Source organism: Quercus robur, chromosome 9, assembly GCF_932294415.1.
Source record: "Quercus robur chromosome 9, dhQueRobu3.1, whole genome shotgun sequence".
Lineage (NCBI taxonomy): Eukaryota > Viridiplantae > Streptophyta > Magnoliopsida > Fagales > Fagaceae > Quercus > Quercus robur.
In genome coordinates this window covers 1,739,070-1,758,828 of record NC_065542.1, presented here as the reverse complement: position 1 = coordinate 1,758,828, position 19,759 = coordinate 1,739,070, and the positions used below count along the sequence as shown (strand labels likewise).

At 37.2% G+C, this 19,759-nt stretch overlaps 1 protein-coding gene across 1 annotated transcript; it reads right to left on the bottom strand.

Annotated features, from left to right (window-relative positions):
• Positions 1–1,008: 1,008 nt before the first annotated feature.
• LOC126700173 (disease resistance protein RPM1-like) lies at positions 1,009–18,279 on the bottom strand. Its single transcript, XM_050398207.1, has 6 exons — positions 17,973–18,279; positions 17,778–17,859; positions 7,595–7,700; positions 5,293–6,043; positions 3,146–5,244; positions 1,009–1,255 (listed from the first exon to the last, which is right to left on the bottom strand). The coding sequence occupies exons 4-5, from the start codon at positions 5,916–5,918 to the stop codon at positions 3,168–3,170; spliced, it is 2,703 nt and encodes a 900-aa protein (XP_050254164.1). The 5' UTR covers positions 5,919–6,043; positions 7,595–7,700; positions 17,778–17,859; positions 17,973–18,279; the 3' UTR covers positions 1,009–1,255; positions 3,146–3,167.
• Between the last annotated feature and the right edge of the window lie 1,480 nt (positions 18,280–19,759).

The following is a 19,759-nucleotide window of genomic DNA, read 5'->3' as shown; positions in this document are numbered from 1 at the left end:
ACGGTCCATTCAATGGACGATATAGTATCCATTAGCGGACGGCTTTATTTCATTTTCAAATGGGTTGTTGTTCTTATCAAAAAAAAAAAAAAAAAGGGTTGCTGTCTTCCCCTGACATAAGAATCTCTACCCCTCCTATGAATTTTGCTTTCACCTTCACAATTTGTCTGCTTTTTTATTTTTAATTATTGCTGTGACATTAATTGTTTTGGATTATTACTCCACATTTGTATAGCCATAATCTTATTATATTGAGAAAGTTGTCACGGTCTACGTTGAAACGGCATTTAACAATAATCTCCTATATTTTTCTTTTTTGGAGGCATCGGTGAGTAATTGTCTTTAGACATTGGATCTTGGCTTTTTCAAATAAGACTTGGGATTGATCACTTGGACATAATGATTGATTTTTTGAATCTGTTTAATCAGATTATGCAGCAATGTTACATGACTATACTCCAAATTACTTGGTACTCTTTACTGGTCCAAAAGAAATATACCACTCACTCTAATGCCCATTTAAGCGTTTGAGATGGAAGACACCGCGGTATTTGCTTGAAATTCTTCCATTTTTTGATTCATAAAATTAGGATTTCAGATGGAAGGTCACGTGAGGATTAGAAAGTAGTGATCATTCTATTAACGATTAGATTGCAGATTTTTTAAATACTTCAGGACACAATCATGTATTCAAGTTGGTAAAAAATAACAAAAAAAGTTGGTAAAAAGCACCGTAAGCTAAGAACATCTTCTATAAGATGTCCCACTGGGCCACACTTTTGATGTGTCGCAAAATTTGCAAAATATTTATATTAATTTTTTACATTGACATTGTTTTGAAATTATTTGAGAATCTAAACTTTTTTTTTTTTTTTTTGAAAATTTTTTTTTTTCATCCCTTAAAACATTGTTCTTAAAACGCTATTTCAACTTGGACAAAATTTAAGTAAAATTTGTATTATCAAAATACGATTTCAGCATTTAAAATTGTAATTCTTAAACACAAAATTTAAAAACAATCTAGATTCTTGAATAGTTTCAAGAATCTACTTGAAATATTAAGCACAATCTGAAATACATCAATATCCGAACCAAACTCCATAGCATCCAAACATCCAATTAATATGGTTGTTCATGTACAGTGTTTCTATGCGCCCCAGCAGCAATTTAGTGCCTTTAACATCACCTGTTACAGGTGACCACCACCGCAAAGCTGGTTCCTCATGTCCTCCGTCTGGACTTTTAGGGCCATCACCTAGACAAGACTCATTTTAGTGAAACCATAACTTCCAAGATGTGGTAAAGAAAAGCTCAATCTGCAAGAATGTTAATTAAATGATTAAATGCATCTTTCTTAAAAGTTTAAGTTTTCAAAATAATTGGTAATTTGTCATGATATCAGAGTGGGTAGTCATGAATAATGCTCAAGATCAGAGCCATGCAAAGCTGTAGCCAACAAAAATATATTTCAAGGAAAACAAGAAGGAAAGCATATTTGTAAGCAAAGAGAAGAGACATCTTACTTCTTACCATCAAAATGATTACCAAAAGAGAAAGAGATGCATCTGGTAGAGGAGAAAAACTGCAAAAAGTGGCTGTTATATTAGCATATGCAAAGGCAACACTAATAACAAAATAATAACTTGAGTCATGACTAAGAGTACGATTACAAATTCAAATAGATATTGCTAACTTAGGTAACACAAAAGTATCAAGTTGCAGTTCTGATCACATATTAGAAGACTGAAACAAAATTGTTCCAACATGTATTAGTTTGATATTATGACTTTGAGCACTAATTTCTTTTCATGAACAGACAACCTAACAATGAGGAATGTAATAAATAAATAAAAAACAGTTTAAAACAACATATTTGCTACCCAAAAGAAGAATTGGAAAAAAAACAGAGGAAAAAAAAAGGGAAATCTCATTAAGAATTTATATGTAAGTCAAAGATTTTTAACGAGGACTCAAGAACCATAGGTTAACGGTCAAAGATGCATTAATAAAGGGAAACCAAATAAACTATGATTATACTAATAAAAATAAATAAAATAAGCCTTAATCACATCTCACTTATACAGGAATTGCAAACTAAAGAGCATACGGTGTAAAACTAAAACAGAAACTGGGAACCTTTTTATTTTTTCCTCAACTTGATACAACCACTATTTCATCATTCTCAAGCAAGGGTACAGAAATGGAAGGGGATTGCTCATCTACTGTCTACTAGTTTGTACATCTACAGGTACTAAGGTTAAGAGACGATGCAAAAAGAAAGTACGACTAAGATCGTCTACCCATAAACTAGGCACTAGTCCAGTAGCCCCCCATCACAATCTCCTAAAAAGTAAAAACAACCATGTCTCAGCTTTGGGAGGGGAATACCTGTGAGGAAAGTATGAGGGACAACATGTATAAAGTCGAGAAATTTATTTCTGAACTTATATGTAGCTTCTCAAATGAATAGAAGCATCTACAAGGGAATCAACAAAAAGACACAGTAAGCATGTACCAAGCTATTATAAATCAAAGTTTTCCATGATGACTAGTTCTCAAATTATACAAGAAGCAAAGTAAGCATTTGGAAGTTTGAAACACAGATATTTATATATATAAACAAATGGAGCAAATATGTAGCTTATTAAAACAGACCAATACATGTTCCAAATCACAAATAAGACATCATATCCAAACCAAGTCTAAGAAACCTCTGTACGAACTATTGAAAATCATATGCATGAAAGACGTAATGAAAAATCCAGCAAAACTCTTGGGGTTACATAAGTCACCATCTTGTATCTTCCAATCTCACAATGTCCACAGAGGACTTTCCTCAAACATATGGTAGGCTTTACATACCCACACAGCATTAAGAGTCAGACCCAGAAACTAATTCTATCTATTTGAAGGAACTTGATGTGCTCATGCCAAGATGGTAGCTAAAACAAACTACAAGCAATCAAGCAATAGAAAGCATTAGTGAGCCTGATGCTACAGTACCACAGGTAAAAAAAAAATACAGAGATACGGTAAAGTAAAATCAATCGTTAGAAAAGATTACTTATTCTTCATGTCAGAAAACATTAGTTCCATTTCAAAGTGATTTAATAATATAATATAACAGATAGACATGAGAAGCTACCTTCATTAAACATTCCAAAGGACTACCAGATGTAGATCTTTGGGATGTGCTGCACCTTTGGAAGATCCACACTTCCTTCTCCTTTAATGCGATTTTCAAGTTCCATTGAGATAGATTTCAAATACAGTTCTTGGAGATTTTGAAGGTATTCAATGCCCTTGGGCACTGTGTTTAACTCCATGCAGCTGAAAATACATAGGCATTTCAGATTGGGCATCACCCCCTTTTCTATTATTATCTCATTCAATTGAGGGAAATTACAAATTTCCAAATCTGTAAGCTCAGGAAAGCCTGTATTGAAACATAGCTGTTTTCCAACATAGGCATTAGTAAGTGAAAGACGTCGCAGATGTGGCAAAGCAGCGATGTGAGGGAGTAGATCTTCTTCCAGTCTTGACCATTGCAGACCCAAATATTTGAGGTTTTGAAGTGAACGAAACCACTGTGGCACCTTCTCTAATTTTCCAGTCAAACTAAGATTTTGAAGGTTGGGAGGAGGAGATGGGAGTGCATCCATTCGGAGAGTTTCCTCCTCATTAGTTACTAAGATAGCCAAGACCCTAAGAAGTCCCATGTTTTGAATTGAGATACATAAGTCCGTCTCATCTGCTTCTTTCACGTTGCCAATACCAATCGAGGTAAGTTGGGTCATTCTCTGAATTTGTCCAATCAAGTCACCTTTTGCTTCAAAACAACACAAGGTTTGCAAATTCTTTAACTGCCCAATATTTGATGGTGCTTGCATCCCAATAGCACGTCTGAAGTCGTTCCCATTTCTAGTGTAGCGATACATTATTAAATGCCGCAAGTTTTGCAACTTCCCTATTCCACGAGGAAGGGCCTCTATTTGTGTGTCCCTTAGGTCCAAGGTTTGAAGATTAAGGAGCCTCCCTATGGAATTTGGGAGCCTCTTAAGTAAAGTTCCCCTTAAATTCAAATATCTTAAGTTGAATAATTTGAATACTTCATCAGACAGTTCTTCGATGGGGGCATCCTCCAAATCTAGAATCCTTAACATTTTACTTCTTGAAGGCAATGTTTTCAACGACCTGTTAAAAACAAGAAAAGAACGCAGCTTTGACATACCCGTAAATGATTTGGGTTCTCCATCAGTTCTATGAATTGAAATGCGGCGTGCATTGCATTCTTTCATTTCTTCTCCTCCATCATGTACAACACCAAACTTTTCTTTGATTGATATTGATAAAGCAAGCTCCCGCAAAAGATCATGCATTTTACATCTCTTTGGCCTTCCAAGTTCATTCCTCTTTACAACTTGAAGCATGTTCCTGAAAGTGAGTTCTACTAAATAGCTATCAGCTACTTCTTCTAGAGTGGACCCTTCAACTTGTTCTACAAATCCTTCTGCCATCCATAGTTTAATGAGCCTTTTTCTTCGAATCTCATGATCTTCTGGGAAAAGGGAGCAATATAAGAAACAATGCTTCAACTGATTTGGTAAACCATTGAAACTAAGCAACAAAATGCTCTTCAATCGTTGTAGCTTAGGATTGTTACCTAGACTCCAATTCAAGCTCTTGCAAATTTTTTTCCATTGAGGCATATCCTTGGAGCACATAAGACTGCCCAAGGCCCCAATTGCAAGAGGTAGGCCTTCACATTTTCCCACAAGTTCCTGAGCAAAAGATTTAAGCTCTGGTGGGCAGCTTCTATTTGGACTGCTTAAGAATGCTTTCTTGCAAAAGAGTTCCCACGCCTCATCCTGTTCCAGCAATTGAATATGATGAACATAAGGTTTACCCACAAAAGGATGGCAAGCGATATCTTCATTGCGAGTTGTAAGAATGATTTTGCTCCCAGGATAACTATCTCGGAGTAATACTTTTAGTTCATCCAAGACATTTGTGTCCCAAACATCATCTAGGACAAGTAGATATGATTTCTTCTCTAAGTAGCTCACCAACATACTTACTAACAGTCTGTAGTTCATAGAACTCAAGTCTGATGGATTTGTTTCCTTCATTGACTCATAGAATTCCTTAATCATGCACCTCAATAAGTCTTCTACATCATATTTTTGGGAGACAGTGATCCATGCAAAACAATCAAAATGTCTCTTTACTGCGTCATTTTTGTAGGTGTTGGCAACTGGTGTGTTGTAGGTGTTGGCAACTAGTGTTTTGTAGGTGTTGGCAACTAGTGTGGTCTTGCCAGATCCTCCCATCCCGAGGATTGAAATGACAGTCTGTTGTTGTTCTCTATCCATCAACCACATCATTAATTGTTTCCTTTTATCTTTGATCCCTACAAGTTCATCTTCTCCAGCAAACAAAGACGATTCAGCATGCCGCACAACCCATTTGTGAATATCTTCTGAGCTTTTCCCCTGTATAGGATCAACATGATATTTCTTACTTAACTTTGAATTGGTCTTGATTGTCTCATTCATTTTCTGTAACTTGGTGGCGGTTTGATGCCTCACCCATAGATTCTGTGGAAAGTAAATGGTTTGGTGAACAAACTGAGCATATCGACCCCGTGTTCGTTGGATATTGATGTAATACATGAATTCATCGATGACGTCTTCAACATCATATGCCATGTCCCTCACATTTTCCACCCATAATTTCTCTCCTTCATTGGCTGCTTCCTTTTTATCAAAATCTAGCAAGAAAGATCGCATGCCTTTCAACTCATTCTTGATATTGTCAACTGCATCACGAACCCCCCATAACAACGATGCTTCAGTTGCAAGCACCGAAAGGATATTGCCAATCAAGTGATCTACTATAGCCGACTCCATTTTTACCATAAACTCCCTTCCAGCTGCGTCAACTGGTTTTCAGGTTGCCTTTCCTTCAATTATATCACATCAATACGCTGGCGGCTCCACGTCAGGTGGTCACAGGACCAGAGTCAGGGTGGTAACAGGACCATCTTGGCTTGAAAAAAAAAAAATCATTATTATATATAAAATTTATGATTTTTTTACCTTAAAAAAAAAAATGTGTGACCACCCTAAATTTTTTAGGTCCAATATAATTAAACTTTGGACAAAATTTAGTAACAAACTTGATTGTAGATTAGACTACAACTCCGCTCAATATTTTTTTTATTAGATACGAATTTTAACAATTTCACAGTTAGATTACATTTTTTTTTCTTATATCCTCCATGCTTGCAAAACTTTAAGAAGATTAAAGATAAATAGTTTATGTCATCAATCAAATGTTTAATTTTTGAGTTTTTATAGTCTAAAATTATACATAAAAAATAAGTTCATAGATCAAATAGTAAATAACATCCAATTGACATAAAACTTCACATGTATTTTCAAAACATAAAAAACAAACAATTTAACGGTTAGATTTTCAAAATATATAGTCATGTTAATTTATTTTGTGAAAGTTGTAATCTTAGGCTACAACTAAGTTTGTAGTCAAACTTTGGTCCTTTTAACAATATATTGGGCATTTACAAACAAAAAGAAAAATCCAAGAAAAATTTTATTTAACGAAAATTTTGAAAGAAATATAGCTTGCAGCATTGATAATGAAATATAGTTATCTTTTTTGTTAATTATTGTATAATTTAACTTATTTAAGTTTCTTAATGACCACCCTAGAAAAAATTCCTGAAACTGACAATATCAATATGGATTAGCATAAAGAAGAGACACAGAGTGGCATGCTATGACTTGTTACTTGCCACTCATAGGAGACCTATACAATAAAAATAAAGTTGAGAGATATAATGCATGAAGGAATTCCAATTATTCAAAAACTGCAGCAGTACGAGTCAGCTAACTTTAGGACTTTGATGCTTAGCAAAAAAAACTTTAGGACTTTGATTATTATTATTATTACTTTTTTCTTTTTTCTTTTTTTGGGCTAAAAGCATTATATTTCAGTGCCACTACCTAATTCTCCCAAGCGAGTAGAAGTTAGGTTCAAATTTCCCTCGTGAAAAAAAAAAATTAAGTAAATTACATTGACACCCCAAAGTATAGTGAAATTAAACTCATTATGCTCAATTTTTGAGGTTAGACTCACCCTACTTTTTTTTATATTTTTTTTTAAATGACACTCCACTTCCAAAATTATCAAAATAATTGACACTTTGCTCTCTTTTTTGAATTATTTTGGGGCTAGAGTGTCAATTGACTCAAAGTCCTAAAACAATATGCTGCTACCCACACAGAGTTTTAAAGTACAATACTAAAATAACAATATCATTGTCTCCATATATGTTTTCTGATTATAAAACCAGCATGTTGTCCAATGTATCATGTAAGCATTATTAGGAACTGTACAAAAAAGTCTTTTAAATTAGCAAATTTTGTTTGCATAATAGTGGTATGGCAAAGCGAGGGAACCATTAGGTATTATCAAAACTTCAAATGAAGGATTAAAATGAAATAACTGATAATTTGATAATTGAATTGGGAAAAAGGATATAGTGTGAATGTCATGAGGAGTTTGAGCTTACCGGGTACGAAATCCAACAGCTTAATTTCAGGGTCAGCTCTGTGTCTTGTATTAAGCGGTCACACTGGAAACTCTGGCAGATGAAGTTGTTTGGATGGAAGATTCCCCTGTGAAATAACATCAATTTCTTCTCTTAATATATAGTTATATATATTAGGAACTAGAAGAACCAAAATCATATTTTGACATTTTTATTTTCTTCTAAACATAAAAGATAAAGGTTAAGACTTCCTAAAATATCATTATTAAAATTGTTGAACAAACTAGTTCTTGGAACAAGTACATTGATTCAAAAGCAAAGCAATTAGATTTAGAAGACACTAACAAGGATTATCTCATTGGTTAAATAGCAAAACCATTAGGAAGAAAAAAGAAAAAAAAAATCAAACTGACCCAACCTCAGCCAACAAAATCTGATCCAGATTATTAATAAAGAATAGCACGTATAATTAAGAACAATTTACAATCTTCAGATTAATATAATAAAAATATACAAATTTTATAACTCCAACATGCAACACTCGAAAATGGTTCCCTAGGGCCTAGACTTTCTTCACTTGATTTTCAACTTGAAGATTGATGTAAGAACCCACCATATACAATAGAGCAAAATTTTTAATATAGGAAAAAAAAAATAATGTTAATGAAATGCTTTTAAAAATATACAGTATGAAAAATTCAATAGTGAGATATTTCACTATACAATGTGAAATATTCAATAGTGTAGTCAATTCCAATTAAGTTTATCTTCTAAATATTACTAATATTTAGAAGATAAACTTAATTGGAATTGACTACACTTGAATTTTTTTTTCTTCAGGAGAATTGTATTCTTAGAGCATTCACATCAGCTCTTGCATAACTGTGTATAAATGTGTAAAATACACATTTTGACCGTTTTTACACATTTTGAAGCAAAAAACACACTATATCAGTCCAGCTAAATCATGCATAATCATCTAAAATTTTCCACGAGCTACAGTACCCGTGTAAATTTACACGGGCACTGTAGCATGTGTATTTAGTTTTTTTATTAATTTCCGTTCGCACCAATTTTTCTCTCTCTTCTCCATGCACAACGACCTCAACGGATAAACAAACAAACCCAAACGAAAAAAAAAAAAAAAAAAAAAAAAAAAAAAAAAAAAAAAAAAAAAAAAAAAGAGACAAATCGGTGCTAAAAAAAAAAAAAAACCCAAACGGAAAAACAAAAAAGAGACAGATCGGTGCTTATCGGAACGATCGGAGCTCGTGGGTCTCGCTTGATCGGAGCTCGTGGGTATGGGGCTTGCCTGATCGGAGCTAGGAAGATACAATAATTGATCGGTGCTTGTGGATCGGAGCTAGGAAGATCTCGGTCAAATCTGATCTGGTCGGATCTGATCGGTGCTTGTGGATCGGAGCTAGGGAGATCGGTGCATGCATGATCGGAGCTGTGGATCGGAGCTAGGGTCGGTGCATGCCTGATCGGAGCTGTGGATCGGAGCTATGGATCGGAGCTATGGAGATCGGTATAGAGATGATCGGAGCTAGGGAGTTGTGGATCGGAGCTGTGGATCGGTATAGACCGAGAGGGAGAGTTGATTCAGAGAGAGAGAGAGAGCTTTAACAGAAAAAATGAGAAAGAAAAATGGTTCACACAGAGAGAGAGAGAGAGCTTTATCAGATAGATGAGAAAGAAAATGGGTTCAGAGAGAGAGAGAGAGAGAGAGCGAGAGAGAGCTTTAACAGAAAAAATGAGAGAAAAATGGGTTGGGTTCAGAGAGAGAGAGAGCTTTATCAGATAAAAATGAGAAAGAAAACGTGTTTGGTACAAGGCAGAGAGAGAGAGAGAGCTTTATCAGGTTAATGAGAGAACGCGCGCGGGTTGTTGAGGAAATAATAAAAAAATTGAGAATATCGATTATTTTAATAAAGAATGTGTCAAAATAGATGAATTGACGTGAATATTTTGTAAAAATTAAGGTGTAAAATAGAAAAAGTAAGTTTTTAATGTAAAAATGGATGTGTAAAATGCATGGACTGATGTGGTTGCTCTTAGAGAGTTTACAAGAGGAATTTTCAAATAAAGGCGCTAAAGAATTACAAATGGGGAGGACTGCAAATGAGAAATATATCTTGATGGATTTTTTGGTCTTTCACTTGAGAATATACATTTCTTTGATAGGTTTTCCTTAGCAATTGAGCTTGGAATATGCATTTCTTTAGCATTTGGCCAAAGATAAGAATCTAGACCCAATGGTATAATCCAATAGTATTTATTTGGTTGGCAAATAAATGTGCTTTATTTGGTAGAAGCTATTAGTGCAGAATTAGCTTAAGTTACACGACAATTAAGTTGGACTGTTTATCATGGAGGTACAAGTCAAATAAAAATTCTACTACACCGGTTTGTAAGTTTTGCTAACTGCAAAGGTCTTGAATCTCTCAAAAAAAAAATATTGAACTTTCCATGCTTTTGCCTGATTGGTTTTGTAGGGACACGATTTGCATTAAACCGCAGTTGAGTTGGGTTCGCACGTAAATGGGCCCATACAATATCATTTGTAGAGAGTGGGATCGAAAGACTAAGTCATGTTTACCCGGCTGTGGTTTTGTTAAGATATTTATGCATGGTTCCAGTATATTTGCCTCTGAAGCCCTTTCTCCTTTCAGTGGGACTGGAGGAGCCCCCCTTTTAGGTTACATATTTTTTCTTTTATACTCGCATGCGTTCAATTTCCTTCGTCCACGTGTAGGGTCGACCCTTTCAAGACTGATACTTGTCCCATCAGTCTCAGACCTAAGTCGTTGAGAGTTGTCGATAAAGTTAATGGATAAGGCTCTGTTAGGCGCAGAGATATGCATGGGGAAGGTGGCAAAGGAAGCCTCTCTTAGATATTTTAGATTTCCCCTTCGAGCACGCCCCTTTACCTTTCTGCCATTTTTCTTGGGTCAGCCGAGGACTGCACTGTCCTTGGCTGCTTCTCCGGGCCAATTGGGCTACTCTATTCTTAAACTCTGGCCATGACCTTTTTAGGCTTGGGCCTTTGGACCCTTCATCAGCAAACGGGCCCGGCCCGTCGATTATTGGACCCCACAATAGCCCCTCAAAACCCTGCTGTCCGGCCTCTTGGTTGGAGAGGGGGGTTTTGGTAACTCCGAGCCTTCATTACTGCTCATTTAATTCGGCCCTTGATCAACGTTGGCGACTCTTCACCTCCCCGAGGAATGCGCCGGTCTACAAGATGTTTCCCTCGGTTTACGCGTGATGCGCTTATACCGTTTGGTTATCCGTAGCACGCCTTTAATTTCTTCCTTTTACGAGACCTCCCAAATCTTACGGTTACTGATAACGTGGGGGAACGAAACGGATGCGCATTTATTCGCAGATTTCCTTGGGGATCAGAACGTGTTACGTGCCCTTGTCTTACTCCCTTACATAAAGAGAGAAAACCAGAGGTGATCCTTTCATATCTGAATCCCTTAGGCCCTTCTTATAGTTCACTTCTTCCGTCTGGTTACTCCTAATCCAATAATACATCCACCATAGTAGTCGGCCATTAATGAATCCTTCCTTTTCCAGAAACGCCATGCCCTAATAAAACTTGAGATGGCTCGGTCGGGGCAAGGATGGCGAAGACTCAAGATGTGCCTCCCCCCTCTTTTAGTCAAAATCCGAAGCAGGGACTCGTCACACCCCACTTCCGGTGTGACTGAGTCGAAAACCTCCCTTGTCATCTCCATTCGCTCTTTCATGAGCATACCTAATATGGCTCCCCTTTTCCCTCTTTTGCTCCTTTTACTTTCTTTTCATTGCTTCCCTCTTCTTCTCCTCCTTCCTACTCATGTCCTCCATCTTCTTTTTCCCTTGCTTTCTTCAGCAACAAGAGCTTGCTGAAGTGCTTCCATGTGTTCCAATTCTTCTTCCTTGTCCTTTATTTTTTTTTTTTTCTAAAAAGGTTCGTCTCCTGATATGAGTAGCACTGAGGCAGAGAATGGAAAAGCTTTGAAGGCGAGTTTAAAAGGCAGCTGATTATTTACTTATCTGTACTGCGGATGCTAGTGTTATTTTGACAGTTCATTTTTTGTATAGGCTTGTTTAAGCCCTTCTTTGTACGTTGTAACAATTTTCCATATTAATAAAAGTTACTATTCATTTATTTCATATGTTATGTTTTATGATTTTACAAGCTTCCCAACGCTGCTCGGCACCGTAACATAGTATTTGAATCAATGATAACTAAGGCTAAAACGTTTGCTAATAAAAAGGTGTCAACATGACTTTAATAAAATTATTTAACATAGCAATGCCGACCAGTGAGGGGCGAAGCGCACCTTAAAATTTGCCAAGATGAAGACTAAGTGCTTGATACAGTGTAGGAAATAACTATTCGAGGACATTTCACTCGCCAAATGGACAGTTTCCTTAGGTTAATGAAAGTTGGGCCGTTTCGCCATTTTTTAATCACACTGACTCTAACCCTTTACAGTATTTGAGCCGAGAACCTTCCCCATTCAAATAATCGGTTTCCCATAAGGCTTGGGTCCGAGGACTTCGTAATACCTGGGTTCTGTCTTAAATTTAGACTTTCTCAGTACTTGGTTTCCCCATAGGCTTGAGTCCGAGGACCATGCAAGCCTTAGGTTTTCTCAGTACTTGGTTTCCCCATAGGCTTGAGTCCGAGGACCATACGATGCCTAGGTTCTGTCTAAGACCCTTTGGGTTCAGTTTCTCCCTTTCCCCGGGTATTTCACGAGGTGCCGAGCAGGAAGTTGTCCTCGGCAACAGTTATTCCTAGGTGTGGGCCATTGCCCCTGGGCCCCCGTGCAGAACAGGCCTGGGCCACAAACTCACTTGGCCCACAACTTAAAGGGTATTTATGTAGTTTTTGGTTACGTAGTACTTCTTGATGTCCCAATCTTCGAGGTGCACCTTCCAGAGACTCCTTTAATTCCCTGGTTGCAGGTGGCGTTGGAGATTGAGCCTACGCCATCTTGTCTGTAGCGTTCCTTGGGACCCTGCGTGAATTCAATGCCACCTCTTTATCTCTTTAAATAAGTAGGAGAGAAAATTACTTCATCCTCGCACCTATTCTTTAGTTTTCTCCCAAATCTCAGCTCCTATACTCAGTGCTGTCCTCCCTTAGCACAATATGTCTGAGGCGAGGGTTGGGAAGAAGGAAATCTCTCCGCCACGGAAGCGCCGTGCCCTTATGAGGCTAAAAATGATGAGGTATGGGCACAGGAAGCATAAGTTCAAGAGAGTACTCCATTTCAACAGAGGGGAAAGGATGTCTCTCCCTCTTTTAGTCAAAATCCGAAGCAGGTTCTGTTCATACCAGAACGTTGGTGTGTCAGAAGAAAGATTCTTCGCCCTCATCGCCTCTGCCTTGTGGCGGGCAAATATTTAGAGAAAGCCCCTCAACTTCCAACTCCCTGCACCTTTCCCTCGACGGTGTCAAGCTCAAGTTGGATCTCTTTGGCTGTTTGAGTTGTGGGCAAGTGAAAGCATTGAGGAATGACAAAATCTTGGAGCTGTAGCCAACCTCTCCTCTGATCTACTTCCTCGGCTTTACTTTATTCTCTTGTATATTCCTTTCTTTTTGGTTATGTAGTGATCTTTGGCACAAACTGATTCTAGCTTTTTATTGTACGCTGTACTGTTTCTTTGCTTTAGTAAAAAAAAATAAAATGGAAACTTCTCTACTTGTTTTGAATGCTGTTCCTTTGATAACACTACTCTGTGAGTGGGTGTACTCTATGTGTGTGTTCCTCCTCGGAGGTATTTAAAGCAAGAACTTTTGAAACACAACCCAACTAATTCTAATCTATCGACACTATCAGGCATAGTAATAACTCATAGTAAGTTAAACTCAGGAAACTAACCGAGATGACGGTTGAACGTTCTGTAATAAGCGCGGGAGTATTGTCTGAGGACGACCAACTTTAAATAACTCATCCAAGGGCACGACCGAGCATTGCATGGCTTCGGTTATGCTTTTGGAAACACGTCACTCCATTCCATACTGGTCCCTTTAGCGTTGAGGATTCGAGGACAAACTAGAAAATCCACGTAATACGGTTTTTCTTTATAAGTAGTTGGTTTCCCCAGAGGCTTGGGTCCAAGGACCATGCAAGGCCTTGGTTCTGTCCAAAACTTGTATGCTTCTTTTTAAGTAGTTGGTTTCCCCAGAGGCTTGGGTCCGAGGACCATGCAAGGCCTTGGTTCTGTCCAAAACTTGTATGCTCTTTTTAAGTAGTTGGTTTCCCCAGAGGCTTGGATCCGAGGACCATACAAGGCCTTGGTTCTGTCCAAAACTTGTAAGCTTTTTTTTTTTTTTTTTTTTTAAGTAGTTGGTTTCCCCAGAGGCTTGGGTCCGAGGACCATGCAAGGCCTTAGTTCTTTCCAAAACTTGTAAGCTTTTTTTAAGTAGTTGGTTTCCCCAGAGGTTTGGGTCCGAGGACCATACAAGGCCCTGGTTCTGTCCAAAACTTGTAAGCTCTTTTTTTAAGTAGTTGGTTTCCCCAGAGGCTTGGGTCCGAGGACCATGCAAGGCCTTGGTTCTGTCCAAAACTTGTAAGCTTCTTTTAAGTAGTTGGTTTCCCCAGAGGCTTGGGTCCGAGGACCATGCAAGGCCTTGGTTCTGTCCAAAACTTGTATGCTTCTTTTTAAGTAGTTGGTTTCCCCAGAGGCTTGGGTCCGAGGACCATGCAAGGCCTTGGTTCTGTCCAAAACTTGTATGCTCTTTTTAAGTAGTTGGTTTCCCCAGAGGCTTGGGTCCGAGGACCATACAAGGCCTTGGTTCTGTCCAAAACTTGTAAGCTTTTTTTTTTTTTTTTTTTTTTTAAGTAGTTGGTTTCCCCAGAGGCTTGGGTCCGAGGACCATGCAAGGCCTTGGTTCTGTCCAAAACTTGTAAGCTTTTTTTAAGTAGTTGGTTTCCCCAGAGGTTTGGGTCCGAGGACCATACAAGGCCTTGGTTCTGTCCAAAACTTGTAAGCTCTTTTTTTAAGTAGTTGGTTTCCCCAGAGGCTTGGGTCCGAGGACCATGCAAGGCCTTGGTTCTGTCCAAAACTTGTAAGCTTCTTTTAAGTAGTTGGTTTCCCCAGAGGCTTGGGTCCGAGGACCATGCAAGGCCTTGGTTCTGTCCAAAACTTGTAAGCTTCTTTTAAGTAGTTGGTTTCCCCAGAGGCTTGGGTCCGAGGACCATGCAAGGCCTTGGTTCTGTCCAAAACTTGTAAGCTTCTTTTAAGTAGTTGGTTTCCCCAGAGGTTTGGGTCCGAGGACCATGCAAGGCCTTGGTTCTGTCCAAAACTTGTATGCTTCTTTTTAAGTAGTTGGTTTCCCCAAAGGCTTGGGTCCGAGGACAATACAAGGCCTTGGTTCTGTCCAAAACTTGTAAGCTTCTTTTAAGTAGTTGGTTTCCCCAGAGACTTGGGTCCGAGGACCATACAAGGCCTTGGTTCTGTCCAAAACTTGTAAGCTTCTTTTAAGTAGTTGGTTTCCCCAGAGGCTTGGGTCCGAGGACCATACAAGGCCTTGGTTCTGTCCAAAACTTGTATGCTTCTTTTTAAGTAGTTGGTTTCCCCAGAGGCTTGGGTCCGAGGACCATACAAGGCCTTGGTTCTGTCCAAAACTTGTAAGCTTCTTTTAAGTAGTTGGTTTCCCCAGAGGCTTGGGTCCGAGGACCATACAAGGCCTTGGTTCTGTCCAAAACTTGTATGCTTCTTTTTAAGTAGTTGGTTTCCCAAGAGGCTTGGGTCCGAGGACCATACAAGGCCTTGGTTCTGTCCAAAACTTGTAAGCTTCTTTTTAAGTAGTTGGTTTCCCCAGAGGCTTGGGTCCGAGGACCATACAAGGCCTTGGTTCTGTCCAAAACTTGTAAGCTTCTTTTAAGTAGTTGGTTTCCCCAGAGGCTTGGGTCCGAGGACCATACAAGGCCTTGGTTCTGTCCAAAACTTGTAAGCTTCTTTTAAGTAGTTGGTTTCCCTAGAGGCTTGGGTCCGAGGACCATGCAAGACCTTGGTTCTGTCCAAAACTTGTATTCTCCCTTACTTGCTTATCTTCCGAAGATTTAGCTCCTCGAATAAGGTGGGGGAAGCTGGCCTGATGTTTGAAGCCCCTAGGCTTGCCCATGTCGATGACACCGTGGAACGTAGCCCCTAGTGGGAGCCTATGTTGGAATAGCAACAATGTGTCGCCGGTGATACAGGCATCCTCGTAGTCCCTTGTTCGACAGAAGCTCAACTTCGCCACCGCTCGAGCTAACACGCAAGCCTTCCCACAGACGGCGCCAATTGTAGGGACACGATTTGCGTTAAACCGCAGTTGAGTTGGGTTCGCACGTAAATGGGCCCATACAATATCATTTGTAGAGAGTGGGATCGAAAGACTAAGTCATGTTTACCCGGCTGTGGTTTTGTTAAGATATTTATGCATGGTTCCAGTATATTTGCCTCTGAAGCCCTTTCTCCTTTCAGTGGGACTGGAGGAGCCCCCCTTTTAGGTTACATATTTTTTCTTTTATACTCGCATGCGTTCAATTTCCTTCGTCCACGTGTAGGGTCGACCCTTTCAAGACTGATACTTGTCCCATCAGTCTCAGACCTAAGTCGTTGAGAGTTGTCGATAAAGTTAATGGATAAGGCTTTGTTAGGCGCAGAGATATGCATGGGGAAGGTGGCAAAGGAAGCCTCTCTTAGATATTTTAGATTTCCCCTTCGAGCACGCCCCTTTACCTTTCTGCCCTTTTTCTTGGGTCAGCCGAGGACTGCACTGTCCTCGGCTGCTTCTCCGGGCCAATTGGGCTACTCTATTCTTAAACTCTGGCCATGACCTTTTTAGGCTTGGGCCTTTGGACCCTTCATCAGCAAACGGGCCCGGCCCGTCGATTATTGGACCCCACAGGTTTTGTTCTATTTTTTATTTTTATATCGTTAATTGATTTTTTTTTTCTTTCTAAAAAATAATGATTTTGTTCTATTAAAGCATTTTAATATTAAATTATTATTTTATTAAACAACAAGTTGACAAATATAATGAAAATATATGAGAACTTAATGTAGTAAATGATGAGTTAGAGTATTATCAAATTTAGAATCATACATTAATTTTCAGCCAACTTTCCTCTATTTCCCTTCGAGGGAATCAATTTCGTACTCGAGGCTGTTTGGGTTTGACCATGGAAATGAAATATTTGAATAATCTAAATATGTATGTGAATATTTGATTTATTGGGCTTAAATGTAATATAGTCTTTTGGGAGAAATATGTAATATAGTCTTTTAATATTGGATAAATTACGAATTTGATTCTTAACCTAACTAACTTATTTTAAAAAGTCAATACTTATAATTTTTTTCTCTAGAGTTTAAATAAATTTGAGAAGTTTTGGAACTTGTAGCTTTTTAAGAAAAAAACAATACATTAAATGATGTTTTCTTAAAAGTTGGATTTTCTAGATAGAACTAACAATTTGGGACAGGAGAGAGATTTTTTATATATTTTTAGTGAATTATTATCACTAACACACTATAATATGTAAACCCTCTTCACCATATTTATGTTTTTGAGAAATTATGGGAAAAGGAAAGTGTCCTGGAATCTTAGAGCAACCTTCTTAACCGTAACTGATTGTAATTAGATTCCAAATCTTCTAAATATTTGGGTTTTTATCTTCGCCACAAATTTTGCTTTGACTGAGAAAATTATGCAATACTTCAAAATCAATCCTCTCTCTCTTATATGAAATTTGGTTCTTTGTTTGAAGCACAAACTAATTCGATCTATTCGGTTGTTCACACAGAACTTCGCACAAAAAAGATGGGACTTTCAATGCACCGTTGAAGCTAGTGTGGGGTCATAGCCCCCCGACTTTTTCAATTTTCCATTATAGGTATTATAGGTAGTATGAAAATCACAAAAATAATTACAAGCCACAGAAAAAATGCACTTATTGGCCCCCTTAGATTTAGAATTTTGGTCGTAACTCCTTAAAATTTTTTATTCAGTCCAGAAATCCACCCCCACCCCCACAAAAAAAAAGACCATACAAATTTATAATTACTCCTCAAAGTATTTGAATTATTGGTTGGTCTCAATAATTAATAAAGAATGAATAGATGATATAGACATAAGTGGAATTGAACTACAATTTAAAATATTCAAATTAATAAAATAAAATATAAAAATTTCAACTCTAACCTCCAGTCCTGAGTCCACTACTCGAAATTGATACCCAAGATTTACACCATCTGATATTCAAATTGAAGATAGATGTAGGAACCTAGGAGATCCAAAAGAACAAATGATCAAATATAGAAACAAAAGCTAATTAATGCTTTTAAATATTTAAAATATGCAAATACAGTGGTGAAATATTTGAAAGAATAGACTTACTTGAAAATTAAACTCGAATATTTTCTTGAGAAGAATTGTTCACTTCGAGAGCTTACAAGAGGAGTATGCAATTGAAGGTGATAAAGAAATACTAAATAGGGAGGATCACAAACGAGAGAAATAAATTAAATAATATAAAGATGGTTTTTCTCCACTCTGTATTTCACTTGAGACTGAGAGTTGAGAATGAGAAGCATTTTCTTTCTTCTCAGCAAAACAGAGAATGAGTAGCCTTTTACTACAGACTTGAAGTAGCCATTGTCGACCACTTTCCTCTTATTCTTCACTTTTTTCACTTTTTTCACTTTTTGCTTAACTGCTTGTTTGCTTTATGACTTTCACTTGTCTGTTTCTTGAATTATTACTGTCACTGTGTCACACAGCTTTTTTTTTTTTTTAAAGATTATTGCTTCACATTTTTAAAATTATTAGGAAAAAGACGACAGCTCATGTGCTTCACTATTTGAGACACACAGTCTTCAATAGTCATACTATGTTGGACTGATTCAGTGGGATTGAAATCCCGTGCAATACTTAGGGTATTGCACGGTGTGCAATTCTATTAATATAAACCGTCGATTTAATCTAACGCTTATAAATTTGACACCTCGTATAAGACATCCTGACGATCCGCGTGATTCACTTTTGCCTTTCCCTTCTCTATTCTTTTGTCTTCAGTTTGTCCAAATTTCAGAAAGAAACAGTCTCTCTCTCTCTAATCGTCTTACCCTTGATTTTTCTCTGGCACACCGATGGTATGTGAATAAATGAAAAGAAGAGTTACGTCATGGGAGTGGAACTGAATAATTAATGAAAGTAAATGGGGGTTGGTGCGACAAAATTGTAATAAAATTAAATGTTGTGAATAGTTAGGTTCATAGGTTGTCGAAATAAAAATATATTTATATAATTTTTGTTTTAGTGTGGTATCTCTCAACTATGACAGTATGATTTTTCTTATATAAAGTTAGGAAAATAAGTTAATGGATGTTTTAAAGTATTTATGTAGTGAATATTTTTTTTAAAAAAATTATGGACAAATTTTTTACAAAAAAATCATTTTAATAAAAATTATTTACTATTTTCATATTTCTTATAAAATAATATCAAAGTTTTCTTAAAATAATTTATTGATCCTTATCCAATGAATACCATTTAACACATTTAACTATTTAAGACCGTCCATGAAATTATCAAGCAAAAATCAAAAGTATATTATATAAAACCACATTCTAAGTAGATGTGTCAATTTCATATTATGAGATAATGTGTTTATTTAAAAAAAATACTATATCAATAATATTTTTATAAAATTTTCAAAATAAATTAGAAATAATAAATTATTATTAATAAGAAAAAAAATAATTACAATTTTAAAGTTTACTTAAAATCAATCACAACTTCCCGGATATAAATTGTTGTCAAATTGTTTTAAAAAGCAGAGCGAAGTCGCAATGTGAAGATATTCACTAGAAACTAGAAAGTACTTCTGTTTCACGTGACACAAGCCAACGTACTACTACTGCCCATGCACTAGTAATCTCTACTGACAAAGCAAAGATTTTTGAACTTTGAATAAAGACTTTCGTACTGACTACGGAGCGAAAATGACAACTCAATAATCCTGTCAACAAAACTTCAGAACTCCTCATTATGAAGGTGACTACTCAATCCTGTACTTGTAGGATTGCTTTTCAAATTTCATTGTTAAATGTGAACTGCCGACGTAAAATTGCTGAAAGCCAATCCTGTACTTGTCATTGTTAAATGTGACTACTCAATCCTAC